General features: G+C 37.6%; 1 protein-coding gene across 15 annotated transcripts in view; it reads left to right on the top strand.

Annotated features, from left to right (window-relative positions):
- MYCBP2 (MYC binding protein 2) overlaps window positions 1-13,124 on the top strand; it is a 169,052-nt gene that overhangs the window by 13,915 nt on the left and 142,013 nt on the right. For all 15 annotated transcript variants that reach the window (XM_059839180.1, XM_059839171.1, XM_059839176.1 and 12 more), the window contains exon 2: window positions 7,462-7,537. In XM_059839180.1, coding sequence (XP_059695163.1) covers window positions 7,462-7,537 — 76 coding nt within the window. The remainder of the gene's footprint in view (window positions 1-7,461; window positions 7,538-13,124) is intronic.

Here is a 13,124-nt window from a genome sequence, read left to right as displayed (position 1 = left end):
ATTTCAAACTGCACAGGAGCCCACCCTGGAGAGATGCTGTGGAATGGTTGTCGAGGGGGAAGCCTGTGAGAACCAGCAGTAGCTGTTATTCTGCATCTGGATCTGTCCTAGGTCCTGAACTGTATAGTCTCTCTCTGACAATTTCAGAATTGGAGCTGAGATTGTAGATGAAAAAGTTAACAGAGGATGCAAAACTGTAGAAGATAAGATATAGTTAAGATTGTAAATGTTTAGCTTCAGAAAATCCCACTACAAAACCAGTAAACAAAAATGTAAAACCAGCAATGAGTAAAAGGTACCTCATGAGAGATTCTACACATTCTGTAAAAGTATAAAGTGATTGTGATTCAGAGGTTGTCATGCTACTGCTGGAATGTTTCAGAATTTTATTTAAAATTGTGAGAGATTCTTTTCTGTAGGAAACCTGAACTAATTCTTGACCTTTTCTTTGTATTTCAGCATTGTGGGACTTTTTTTTCCCCCACTGTTTTCTGGAAAAGAACTGGTTACTATGAGAGAATAGTGAAATTAGATGGTAATGATGTAAATGAGTTATGACTTAGGCTGAACTGAGACTGCTTAATTGTCAGAAGACTCATTTTTCCTCAGACTTGGAAAAAAATCAAGCCAATTGTGGAAAAAGAGAAAAATAAACTGATTTTCCTGTAATGAAGATATGAAAAATAGCATTTAATTGCCATAAAGACAATTTAAAAAATACCTCAAAAATACCTTCTATTAGTAGGATTTCAGAGGACATGGTGGGAGTGTGATCATTGACAGTGTTTAATATCTCTCCAGGGAATAGAGATGTTGGGAATGCAGTGGAATTTAACTCAAATCATAGAATATGCTGTGTTGGAAGTGACCCTCAGGGGTCCATGTCCACTTCCTGGCCCTGCGCAGGACCATCCCCCAGAGTCACACGATGTGCCTGAGGGCATTGTCCAAACATTCCTTGAACTGTCAGGCTTGGTGCTGTGACCACTTCCCTGGGGAGCCTGTTCCAGTGCTCAACCACCCTTTTGGATGAACTACACTTTCCTGATATCCAGCCTAAATTTCCCTGACTCAGCTTCATGCCATTTCCTCAAGTCCTCTCCTGGTCACCAGAGTGAAGAGATGTGTAGCTGCTCTTCCTCTTCCCCTCATGAGCAAGTTGTAACTGCAGTGAGGTCTCCCCTCAGTCTCCTCTAGGCTGAACAGTGACATCAGCTGCTCCTCATGCAGCTTCCCCTCCAGACCCTTCACTGTCGTCCTGGCCCTCCTTTGGATGCTAACAGCTTAATGTCTTTCTTAAACTGTGGTGCCCAGAACTGCCCCCAGCACTTGAGGTGAGGCCACCCCAGTGCAGAGCAGAGGGATCAATGCCCTCCCTTGCCTGGCTGATGATGCTGGGCCCCAGGACAGGGTTGGCTCTCCTGGCTGCTGGGGCACTGCTGACTCACAATCAGCCTGTCATTGACCAGGACCCTTGGTTCTGTGATAGACCAGGACACGGAAATGCTCACCTTTTGGGGTTCTTTCCAGACACTCTTTTTACTGATGCTAGAGTACCTTCCATTTGACAAATTATGTTTTAGTTTTCCAGGTGACATGCTGTGTGCACAAGCTTTTTTAAAAAAGTCTTGTTAAAGATTCTGTACAGTGCTCGTGTTGGTTCATCTGCACAGAGAAGCTCTTGATTGTTGCATATAGGCATGTTCTTTTTCATGCCCTTCTTAATGTACCTGTGGGTGTTGGTTGTGTCCAAGAAAGTGTGGATCAATTCAAGTGACTGGATTGTCTTAATGCAGGCATATATTTTAAGTGTGATAAGGTAGCTTTCATCCCTCATTCTCTTGTTAGCTTTGTATACTGTTGTAGGTTTGATTATGCTGACTAATTCCCATAGAAATTGCTCCTATGCCTGATTTTGATGTCTGTTTGCTGATCCAGATGGTGAACAGATGAAAAGCTCAGTATGTCTCTACTTGGAAGCATAATCAGAAACATGGCATGATATCAGGAGAAATGCAAAACTCAGAATGAGAAAAAATACACTCTTTCCACAATGCAGAAGCATTTTTATTGTACAGTCAAATTTTACTTTGTTTTATAAGCAAACGGTGAAGATCACAGAGTAGTTGAAATTAGAAGGGGCTTCTGGAGACTGTTGAGCGCTCAAAGTAGGATCAACCGGAGCAGGTTGCTCTGAACATTGTCCAATTGTATTTTCAGTATCTTCAAGGAAGGAGAATGTGTAGGCTCTCAGGGCAACCTGTTCCTATTTTTGACCATTTTTACAGTTCTTAGGTATAGTTGGAACTTCCTGTATTAAGTTTTTTTTTTTTCTCCTTTGTCTCTTGGCCTGTCAGTGGATATTGCTTAGAAGAATGTTTCCATCATCTTTGCTCTCTCCCATCAGATAGAAGTGGAGATATTCACATGGAGGCTCTTCCACCCCCACCCTCACAGGTTTTCTCTTTTCACAGCTAAACAATCTCTGCTTGCTTGGTTTCTCCTCATATGACAGAACCTCCAGTCCTTTAACCATCTTAGTGGCCTTTCTCAGGACTCACTCCAGTAAACAAGTATTTCTTGTTCTGGGGCACTCAGAGCTTGCGGTGGTATTCCAGATATAGCGTTGCAAGTTGTGTGTAGAACATGAGTCGGCTCCCCCAAACTGCTGGCATTGGAGAGCTCTTCTGCACTCTTTTCTCTCCAGGGAACTGTATCCTGTGGATTCTTCAAGGAAGACTGATGAACTACAGGCTGTTCTTGACTGATGAGGTCTGTTCTTAGGAAGTCTAGGGTTGTCTTGCTCCTTTCTTTCAGGTTTCTGAACTTCACCTGCACTGCTACTGCATCCAGTAAAATGATGCTGTGATGAAACACCCTCAAACTTGATGATGACTACATGATAAGTGTATCATTCCTCACTACATGATGAGTGATAATGGCTTGCTGTTGTGATGCCCTTGACAATCTGAGTTTGGGATTTCACTTTGGGCTGTTCAGAAGCAAATGCTTCCTTCATCTTGTCTAACCAAGCTGATCACCAGCAGCAGTAGTTCACCTAATGGAGGAAACAAAAGAATTGTTTGATACCACAAACCTGACTGTTTCATTTTCAATGTTTACTGAGTGGCTGCTGCCTCAAAAGCAAATTTCCACAAGCCCTTGAATCCTTAAGGTAACTGTGTTGAGTTAGCACTTTTGGAAACAGAGTAACAGAATATATTTGTCATTTGTCTGAGCGCAGCAGCTCTTGGCTAGACCTGTCCTGTCAACAGTATACTTCTTCCCAAAGATGGGTAGCCCCTGAAGCAGAGCAGGCGAGTTTAGACAAATGCACTGAGTTAAAGTCACTTGGAAGTCTTAAAAAATTGAGCATGTGTTAGCATGTGGTTTACTAAATTCCACAAATTTTTCAAAAGTGTACTCAAAGATTCAACAGCAGATCTGTGTCTAATACTGTACTAGGTACCATTGTCTTTGGTACCATGTTTCAGAAGCAAAGGTTTTAGGTCAGACAGCCCTTAAATAAGGCTTTTGTTGTTCCTTTTCTGCCTCAGCGGCAGAGACGGAATAATATTTTTTCCACTCATTATACACACACTTCATGTAACATGTAGTCTAGAAGATATTATGCAGGTGTAACACTAACATAAGGTTAGCCTATGTTGAGTAATTCAGTAACAGCATTGAGGGGAGGAGCACACACTCAGCATGGAAAGCTTCCCTCTCAAATTTAAGCTTATCAATTACAGTTGCACCTTGAGGGAAGATGCTCTGTTTGCATTTCTTCATCTCTTTTAAACAGTAAGAGCAGTGGTGTTGAGACACTGAACAGTGTTATTCTAATAATGCATCAAATAGTCCATGTACTAGCTATTGCTACATCTGGTTTAGAACAAATAAATTAAAGCATGCCTTTACTTCTCCTGCTACAGGTGCTACAAGCCTGATTAGAAGTTGCAATCATTTAAATAGCCATTTCACCTGTTTTAAATTGTCAAGCACTGGTTATTGCCCGCCTTTCCCTTTCCCCTCCTTTTTTTTATTTCTGCCTTTGATTTGAGGCAATTATTTCATATTCCAAGGTTGAAGATTTTTGTTATTTATTTTATTCTTAACAGATTTTTATGTAAAGGCTGTAATAGCACCATTCACTCTCTCTTTCTGTCCATTTGCCACAAGTATTTTTTTGTCAAGGTGTCTTTATGTTCTGTGCTCATTTGACTTGCGCTTGATTTGTGGTCCCGTTCAAAATCTGGTCTCCAGTGTTATAATGCTTTGAAGCAGTTTGCAGAAAGCCTGCCTGAGATTTGCTGAAAATGAGTGTTTATTTTCTGTGAGCTAAATGGTATCAACAACTGAGATAGAAGTTGAAGGCTAAAGACCTTTTGCCAGCAGAAGCTGATTGTCAGCACAGAGTACCAAGGCCTTTACAAATGACAGCTAGCAGCAGCTTACAATTGTTAACCAGCAATGTAATTAATAATTTAGCTAAAAAATATCCAGCTGAGCTATATCAGATCTTGTTAATCTTCAGGTAGTAGAGGAGTTGTGGTTATAATTAACACATGTGGTTTCCGACAGGAAATGGCTCATAATCTGCTTAACATTGTTTTCCATGAATATATTTGCCCATGTTTTTCTGAATATTAAAACACCTTAGTTTTTTGGTATATGGTTTTAGTGTCTTTTTTTCTGAATATTAAAACCGTCTTAGTGTTATGGTATGTAACAGTAGAACTGTGAACAATCATATGTATCTTTGTTATGTGCAGATACATTGTGAATACTTTAGTGTTATGCATAGTCATTGTAGGTTGCTCAGAACTATTTATAAAATTAGTGTGATGAGGTATTTTTTAGTAATTAATTGCTTCCTTCTTTTGAAGGTTGCTTGGAAATGGAAGAAAGTATACTTCCCAACTCCTTGAGGTTTCGTTTTTAGAAAACACAGGGACATAATTGTGGATTCTTACTACGGCATTTTTATCCCAAACTGTTTCCATGTAAAATTATTCAAGCCCAAAACTTGCTGAAGATAAAGAGTGCCACAGTAGAGCAGTCAGACTTTAATGGTTGTTGTATGAATGAGAGAGATCTTAGCACCATCAGTAAACCCATTGCTGATCTTTCCTGTTTGCTGATTGGAAAAAACATTGTGTAGGTGTCATGACAAATGAAGGTAATCTGCCAAATGGCAGAGGTTTTGTTACTATGGAAATGAGCCCAGTCTTGGCGGGAGGGGAGAGGCTTAATTTGGGGATTTTTCAGATGTATTCGTAAATGTGAAGAAATACTTGCAAAAGTTACAGGGATTGGTCCAGTGAAATATTTACAAGATGAAAAAGTGTTTTTAATGTTTGCAGACTGTAACAAATTTGGAGAGTTTTCAAGGATTTTGGCAGGAAGGATTAAATTTGAAATGTCTTGGCAACTTGAATTAGTATTTTTTAAAACAAAAAGGGAAAAGCTATGCTTATCAAGTTGTCTGTGGTAAGTCCAAATCATATTGTGTTTAAAAGGCATAATTATTAGCACAGATAGAAAAAGAGTATTGGAAGCTCAATTTTGAGGTTTGCAGGGAAATGTTTTCAAGCTAGTCTGTGGTAAATAGGTCTGCTGCGCCATATTGCTGTGGAGCTGCCAAATAATACCTGGAATGCTGTTTAAATGTGACCTTGGAGGCATATGAGACATTTCTTCTTCCTCTTCCTAACAGCAAACACCAAGTATTGTTTTCAGCTTTGGTCAGCATGGTTTATGTGTGGTATGGACTGAGAGAGCCCAGAAGATACTTTCATCAGGACTTTTAAACTGAAAGTTAGGGTGCAAGTTTCATAAAAGGTTGTTAGGTCCGGAGCAGAAGATGGAGTGGCTGCAGAATGGAAAGGGCTGCACTGTTCTTCATGTTTGACAGCAGAATAAGAATTAACTGCATGAAATGATAATAAGGAAACATGTCTAATTAAAGAAAAACTAAATAGTGAGTTAGACTATGGAGTTTGATATCTGAAATTTGAGCAGTAAAGGTTATATGAAGTTTTTTTCCTTGCTTCTTAAATAGCTTGTATACTGTTACCTATTGAAACTTTACTGCTGGGGGAACCTTGAGCAGTCATCTCCATTCTCTTTGTAAGCTGTAACTTTTTTGGGGATGGTGAGGGAATTCCTGCTCACTGCTCACTGAATCAGTTCTTTTAACTCTAGGATAATGGTGTTTGTTCCTTATAAGCAAAGTGGTGAGCTGGTTTGTTTCTGCAGGAAGTGTCTTGAGGAACATACCTTCCTCTTAATATAGGTCAAGAGGGGAAAAGTGGTGAAGTTTCTAGGAGGCTGCTTTCTTGCCATTCTCTGCAGGAATTCTTTGTTTGAGCTTGCAGTCTGAATGATGTACAGGACAGTAACCACTATGCTTTTAGAACCACAGTATTTTTATTTAGAACAAAGTTGTTTGAATAAAGCATTAAGATTCTTCTGATTCTTAGTCTGTTACTGAAAATGCAACGACTCACTGCCTGGGATTTTCAGATATAATAGTTTTTTTATTTTTCAACTAATCTGAACTGTAAGCTATTTGAGTAAAGTTTGTGGTACAGAGGAATGTTAGTAGCTTTTGTTTGAAGTCCTATGTAAGGTGAGCTGTATGCTGCATAGGTTACATATGACTTTTTTCTTTATTTTTGTAGAATTAATAATCTGAAAAAACAGTAGGTTAAAAACATGCATTTCAAAATAATCTCAGTGATGGTGGCAGAACAAGCATGTGTGCATATGTTGTCTTTCTTGTATGATGGGTTTTATTTTGTTTGTTTGTTTTTCCCTCTGGGTAATAAAATGGAGGAGAAAAAGAGGTGTGGGCAGGCGAGGATTAAATGAGCTTAGAGAAGTGTGTGTTAGCTAGATCTGTAATGTAAAGAGATGGACATTAAGTCTATAAAGTCAGGGTGGAAAAAGTCCAAACAAAAGGTAAAGAAAGTGCCGTTTCTTCCATCAGCTGAATCTTCTGCTAAATGATATATTTTTAAAGCTTACATTTTGTCTTGGAAGGCTTGAATCTTTGTGTGATAAAGACTTCACAAGGCAACATTCTGTGCTAACAGGTTGTTTTACTGAGAATTGTCATTAATTCTATCTTCTAGCATTGCTATGGCACTAATGAACTTGTAAAAGAAACAATAGGGCAAGACAATAGAAAGCTCAGGGACTTGTTTCTCTCCTAGCATATATTCTGCTTAAATTGATGAGAGTAAAGGTCCATAATTCAGTGGAACATTAAGAAAACACAATTTTAAGTGCTTTGTATTCTGCTTTATACTCTGAAATTCTACCTGTGATTATTCCCTTTGCCTATGAGAAAAAAAATTGAGTGCTTCTGATGTTTTTTCCCTCTGTGCTTATTACCATGAGGTACAGAAGGGAGTCTATTTATTTTGTTCTCATTGCTTTTTTTCTCTTTTTCAGAAGTAAGAAACTTTTTAGCAAGAAAAAATTGAAAAGAAAACAGAAGACTAAACTGAAAGTAAAAACACGCAACAAGGTAAGCCTGTAACTAACTTGACAAAGTCCTGACTCAAAAATGAGAGTAACTTCAGTTGAGAGAAATGCAAGAACACCTAAGTGTGACTAACAATGTGTTTGTTTAGAGGATTTAATAGTAGACCAGTATTGTCTGTTTACTGTATCTTAGTGACTGTGATACCAATGTTAACCTTATTCAACTGCTTGTGGTGCTAATGTTCAACAGGAAATAATGTGAACAGCATTTTTTAGTTCTTCAAGTGTAGCTAAGCATGTTGGTCTTAGAGGTAAATTTTGAGATCTGCATCTAGCAAACAGAGACTAGTGCTGCAGAGTTTGCCATATTGGCTAAAGGAGAAAGGGAGCATTCTAAGGACTCCAAAGTTACCTCTGAAAATTCCTCCATAATGGAAAATGTAATAAATGATACATAAGTGTTTTCATTCATATTTTCTCCCCATGTAACCCCTGCCTTCAATCACTTTGAATGCATGGGAACCACACAGTGAACTTAATAAAAAAGTTTATATCTTTGTTCTTTAGAGAGAATAAATTTATGCAGAAGCAGTGCTATTTTAAAATACTGCTGTGCTGCATTCTTTCTCTATTAGAGAGCTATTATTTCTCTATTTAAGCTACTGTCTTGGAAGGCTTGCTGCAGGTGTGAAGGCTTGTAGTCAGTAAAGAGAGCTCAGTTTTGGAATTTTTCTGAAGGACAGAACCACTGAAATATCCAGTGAAAACACTTTCTAGTCAGCTGAATGTCCTTATATACAAATGCACTGTACAACTGCTTGGCCATCTTATCCCTATTTGTCAAACCTCATGTAGTTACTGTATCTCAAGACAGATGGCTTTGGGAGGGTGAAGCAAACCCTCTATCTATTCATTTGGTATTGACTTTTTGGAAACTTACCAGATTATTCTGCTTATCTCAAGTAATGCAGCTTCCGACTATGGTATAGAAAGAGCTTATCTTCATTTCTGTTCTCAGCACTGAACAGTAAAATATTTGTGGTCCAAACTGAATTTCTCAGTCCTTTCTTCAGTTGGTATAAGAAGTTTTAGTTCTGTCCTGTCCATGACTTTATCAACCCACTGTCAACAAAGAAAGCCAAGTTAGAAATTTGAAGAAATATTGCAGAATGTAGTTAGTTTGTGTGTTCTGTCTGGTGACAGAAACTTGTGCTTTTACAATAAGATAACTCTTTGGCTTTGATCATTGTTATACTATAAAGGGACCCTTGTCTATCTGGTTGGTGGGACCCTAGTTTCACTGCCAAGTAGAAAGCTAAATACAGAATGGCTGTTGACAAGCTTAGCAGTCGAATGTAGTTCTTAAATTTAGTTGTATTGGATAGATGGAGTGGCTGGATCCTTGGCCAAGACAGTGTGAACATACTAAAGGCTAGTTCTTGTGAATAGTTTTGGATATGGTACTAACTGATAATCTCCTCACCTCATCCCTGTGGAAGGTGTTCTCAAGATTTTTCTTGGGTTTAAGTCAGTTTCTACTTAAAGCATTGAGATTCATATCTCTGAAGGTCGTAATGGATTTTTGTGTATCTCTTACTCATGCTGTTATCTAGACAGTGTCTGAGGGAGACCAGGGCTGACCATTAGAACATTGCTCTACATTCTGAGTGACTTGGGTATAGAAAGGCACTCCAGCATATTTCAGCATGATAGCAAAAAATTGTGTATTTCCTGAAAAATGTAGCAGAGAAAGGAAAGATAAAACCAGCTTCATATCTTGAGGTTATGAAACTGACAAAGTGGGATGATTTTGTTTATTGGTTTTTTGTAGTTGTTTTTTTTTTGTTGGAGGGGTTTTTTTTTTTTTTGTTTTGTTTTGTTTTGTTTTTTTATGTACTTTTTAATGCATCCCAATGCTAAGCATGGCAGAATCAGCACAGTGGTAATTTTTGCACTGGAATGTCTGAAAATAGATGTGTCTGTTGTCAGGAAAATGTGAGTTTCCATTTGGAAGCTTTAAAATAGAGCAGGTTGAAGTTTTTCACTGCTGGACATTGTGAGCAGTAGAGTTTGTGTGTGTCAGTTTATTTTTTGAAGAAACAGGGTCTTTTAGTCTGAACAGAGATGGAAGCTTTCTCTTCATATACTTCGTAGAGGCAGAGAGGGCCTTAAAGGAAGAGTAAGATGAAGTAACCCAAAAATTTGTGTCCTGTGCTTACTAAAAATGATTGCGTAATGGAAGAGGAGATAAATTTAGAAGAGAAGCAATTGTTGAGCAAGTGGAAGAAAATGATTTCCACCATTTAAGCATTAAATGTTAAAACATTTTAGGTATAAAACTAATTGGTGTTTAAACAGCTCAGTAGTTTGAGCCTTATTTTGTTTCTAAGGTGGGTCATGCTATGTTCACTGGTCTTTGAGCTATCACTGATTTTAGGGTTTGTGGTTTAGTATCCATTTTTTAAATGGAGGCATAAAAGATTTCTGTGGTGCAGTCTATTTTGGCTTTAGAAATTCACTGCTGACATAAGTGACTTTTACACAGAAAACATGTATCTGATTGTTAGACATGGGTGTAGCACCTTGGATTTTCTACCTGCCTCCTCCCCATTTTTTTTTTCTTTTGGCAAAGAATATCATCAGAAACTTACAAAGCCACGTAACTTTTCCCAACTCTACAAATAATGCTGCTAACCCTCCCTTCCCCCTTCAGACACCCTGGATATTTTCCCCCTTTGCTGTTATTTCATACAAGTGCTGCTTAGGACGCTTGGATTAAGAGAGACTTACACAGAAGACCACAGTTCCCCATAATCTGTTTTCATAATGTTATTTGAATAATACTGAAAAATTGGAGTACACCAAACACAGGTTGCACTAGAAATGATTGGTGTCTACCTGTTTAGTTTATGCAGAAGTTTTAAGCTATGACTTTTTTATCTTTCTACAAATGGGAGTAATAAAACTTTAAGGGGGAGGTTCATGTAGCAGACAAATTCATTGTAAGCTAATGAATAGATGTATAAAACTGATTGACCAGGATGAATCATTGTCTCATAGGTTCTCAAATACTTTGGCATTGTTTTCAGTGCCTTCTGTATTTGGTCTTTCAACCTCAAGAGGGCATCCCCTTTCTAAGAGATCTTTTGATTGTCTGAAAAAGAATTGGGTGAGCTTCTCTTCTTAGTGTTACACATGGATTAGATCAGATGGTTATTATAACCTGACCCATCTTTAACAGCAGGTTCACTTTCCTCTCTTAGATTATAGTCTATTTCCATCATATTTAAGAATAAACCATTACCACAGTCATCTGATTCAAGAGGAAGAAAACAAATAGGTCAGAAAATAAGTTATGTGTATGGGTTTCATCTTTAGGGAAAACAGTTTCTTTATGTGTGAGATGTGTAAAGGAGAGCAAAGGGTTTTGGTTTTTCCCACTGCTATCCTTGAGTGTACTGGAACATTACAAAAGGCTAACTGAGAAGAGCAATTAGAAGTAGGTTGCTCTTATCTTTTGAACCAAACCTGTGCTGTTTACCCTCTCCTACATAATTAATTCTTCTAGTTAGCAGGCACTATGTGTTTACAAGGACAAGCCAGGCATCAGGGTGTGAGCATCTGCACTTTGATCTCTCCCTTTTCTGAAAGTCTTACCTTTCAGAAAATAAGAAGTAACACACAAGAAATAAAATCTTTCTGTATTAAAACTGTCTTCACCAATGGTGGATATTTAAGTTTTACATTGTATGTTTCACCATGTATCTTCATTTGATAAGGTGCACATTTAATTTTTGGTGACACCAAGTCAAACAGCAAAGATTCAGAATGTCCCACTCAGTTACAACTCATGAAAACTACTGAATCAAACAGCACAATTCTATTTTCTAGTCTGTAAACTCTCTTTTCATTTTCCAAGAAACCTGGTGCTTTGGGAGGAAAGCTAGTATAGAAGCTATCATTTCATCTTCTTAGGCACTCTGGAAGCTGAGTTTGTAGTCAAATGTAATGAGCACTTTGAATTGCAGTATTCCAGCACCCATTAAGAATTGGACATTCAGAGGCAGAGAAAGTGATTGCTGCTCTTCACCTTATTCCAAGTGTCATGTGACTCTCAGTACTCTTAACACCATGAAAACAGGCTGTAAGGTGTTGTTTATCCTTTAGCTCAAGAGCAGCTCAAGATTAATAATCTGTTTGGATTATTAATAATTCTGGATCTGTGCAAAATCAATAAATTGCTTTAGTGAGTTCTTACAAGTTGATTAACATTTTGGTTTAATATTCTGTTGTTTTTCTTGACAATGTAGATGTATTTTGTACCGACATGAAATGCAATATCATTAAGAGATTTGTAAGTTAAAGTAGACTTAATTAATTTGATAAAAGGATTACTAAATGAGGTTCTGTAGGTACAGGTATTGGTTATATTTTCTTACTGATCTATTCTTCCACGAAATCTGAGTCTGCAGCAAGATTGTGCAGATGATATCATGAGTCTCATAATTTTGGGGAAGTTTTTATGATTGTGTAGAAGGTATTAATTAGCTGCAGAAAAGTAAACTTTCAGGTGATGATGGGATGAACTTAAATCCCAGTTTTCTGACTTGTTCAATGTATCTGACCTTAGTGAAGTTAGGAATCTGTTATCTGGAAGGGAAGAACATTTGTTTCATATGGAAAAAGCTTCTGATGTCTGTTTTGAATACTTTATCACTGTTGAAGAAAAGAAAAAAAACAACAAAAAAAGCTGCTCACTGAATGAGCATTTGCGTTAGAGGGGCAGAAAGTTTTAGTGGTTTTTTTGTTGTTGTCAGCTCTGTTCTTGCCTTATGTAAAGGAAATCTAAGAATGTGATGCTTGTAGAACCTGCTTATTATATGCATCCACTTTTGAACAGATGTTTGTTTTGAAGACCTAGCAACTATAAGTATTATAGTTAAACCACTTAGACTTGAGCAAATCCATCACAAATCACATCAGTGTTTTTTACCTTATGATGAAGTTTCTGGAGGGTGTTGAGCTGTACTGAAGTCTCTGTAGGCAGTTAGTGTATGCAAGTATTGTTCATGCACTGTTGTAGAAAAGCAGAGCACTGAAAACAGAGATAGAATTGTTAAAGTGCTTACTTGTTAATAGTTGTAAAGTATTGAGAATAAGGAGTTTATTTCTGAAAATTAGTCAGCTTGTTATTAATAGGCAAGAAAACATACATTGATTTTTATCTAGCACTGTAATGTCTAAAATTATCTCTGCTGGTTTAACAGTTTGGCCAGTCTGTTTCAAATGAGACTATATGACCTACAGACCTTAGGCTCTTCAGGATCAAAGACTTAGCTGAGCAGACAAGAAAGAATTGGAATGGAAACTCTTCACAGAAGTTACAATATTAACTAGATAAGTGAACTTTCAGATAAATATCTGGAGCCTCTGAAATACCTTTCTCTTCCTGTAACTGTCAGTAAAAAACTTTAGTAAGCTAAGTTTACTGAGGAATTTAACCTGTGCCATTCAACTGAGTTAGCTTTAAAGCTGAAAGCTTGTACTATTTATTTGCCTTAACAGGACCTGCAAAAACTTTTGGGGTCATGTGTATGGATACTTGATGAACAGAAGAGTTACATCTTAAA

Source organism: Haemorhous mexicanus, chromosome 2 (assembly GCF_027477595.1).
Source record: "Haemorhous mexicanus isolate bHaeMex1 chromosome 2, bHaeMex1.pri, whole genome shotgun sequence".
Lineage (NCBI taxonomy): Eukaryota > Metazoa > Chordata > Aves > Passeriformes > Fringillidae > Haemorhous > Haemorhous mexicanus.
This window is presented reverse-complemented; position numbering and strand designations above follow the sequence as displayed.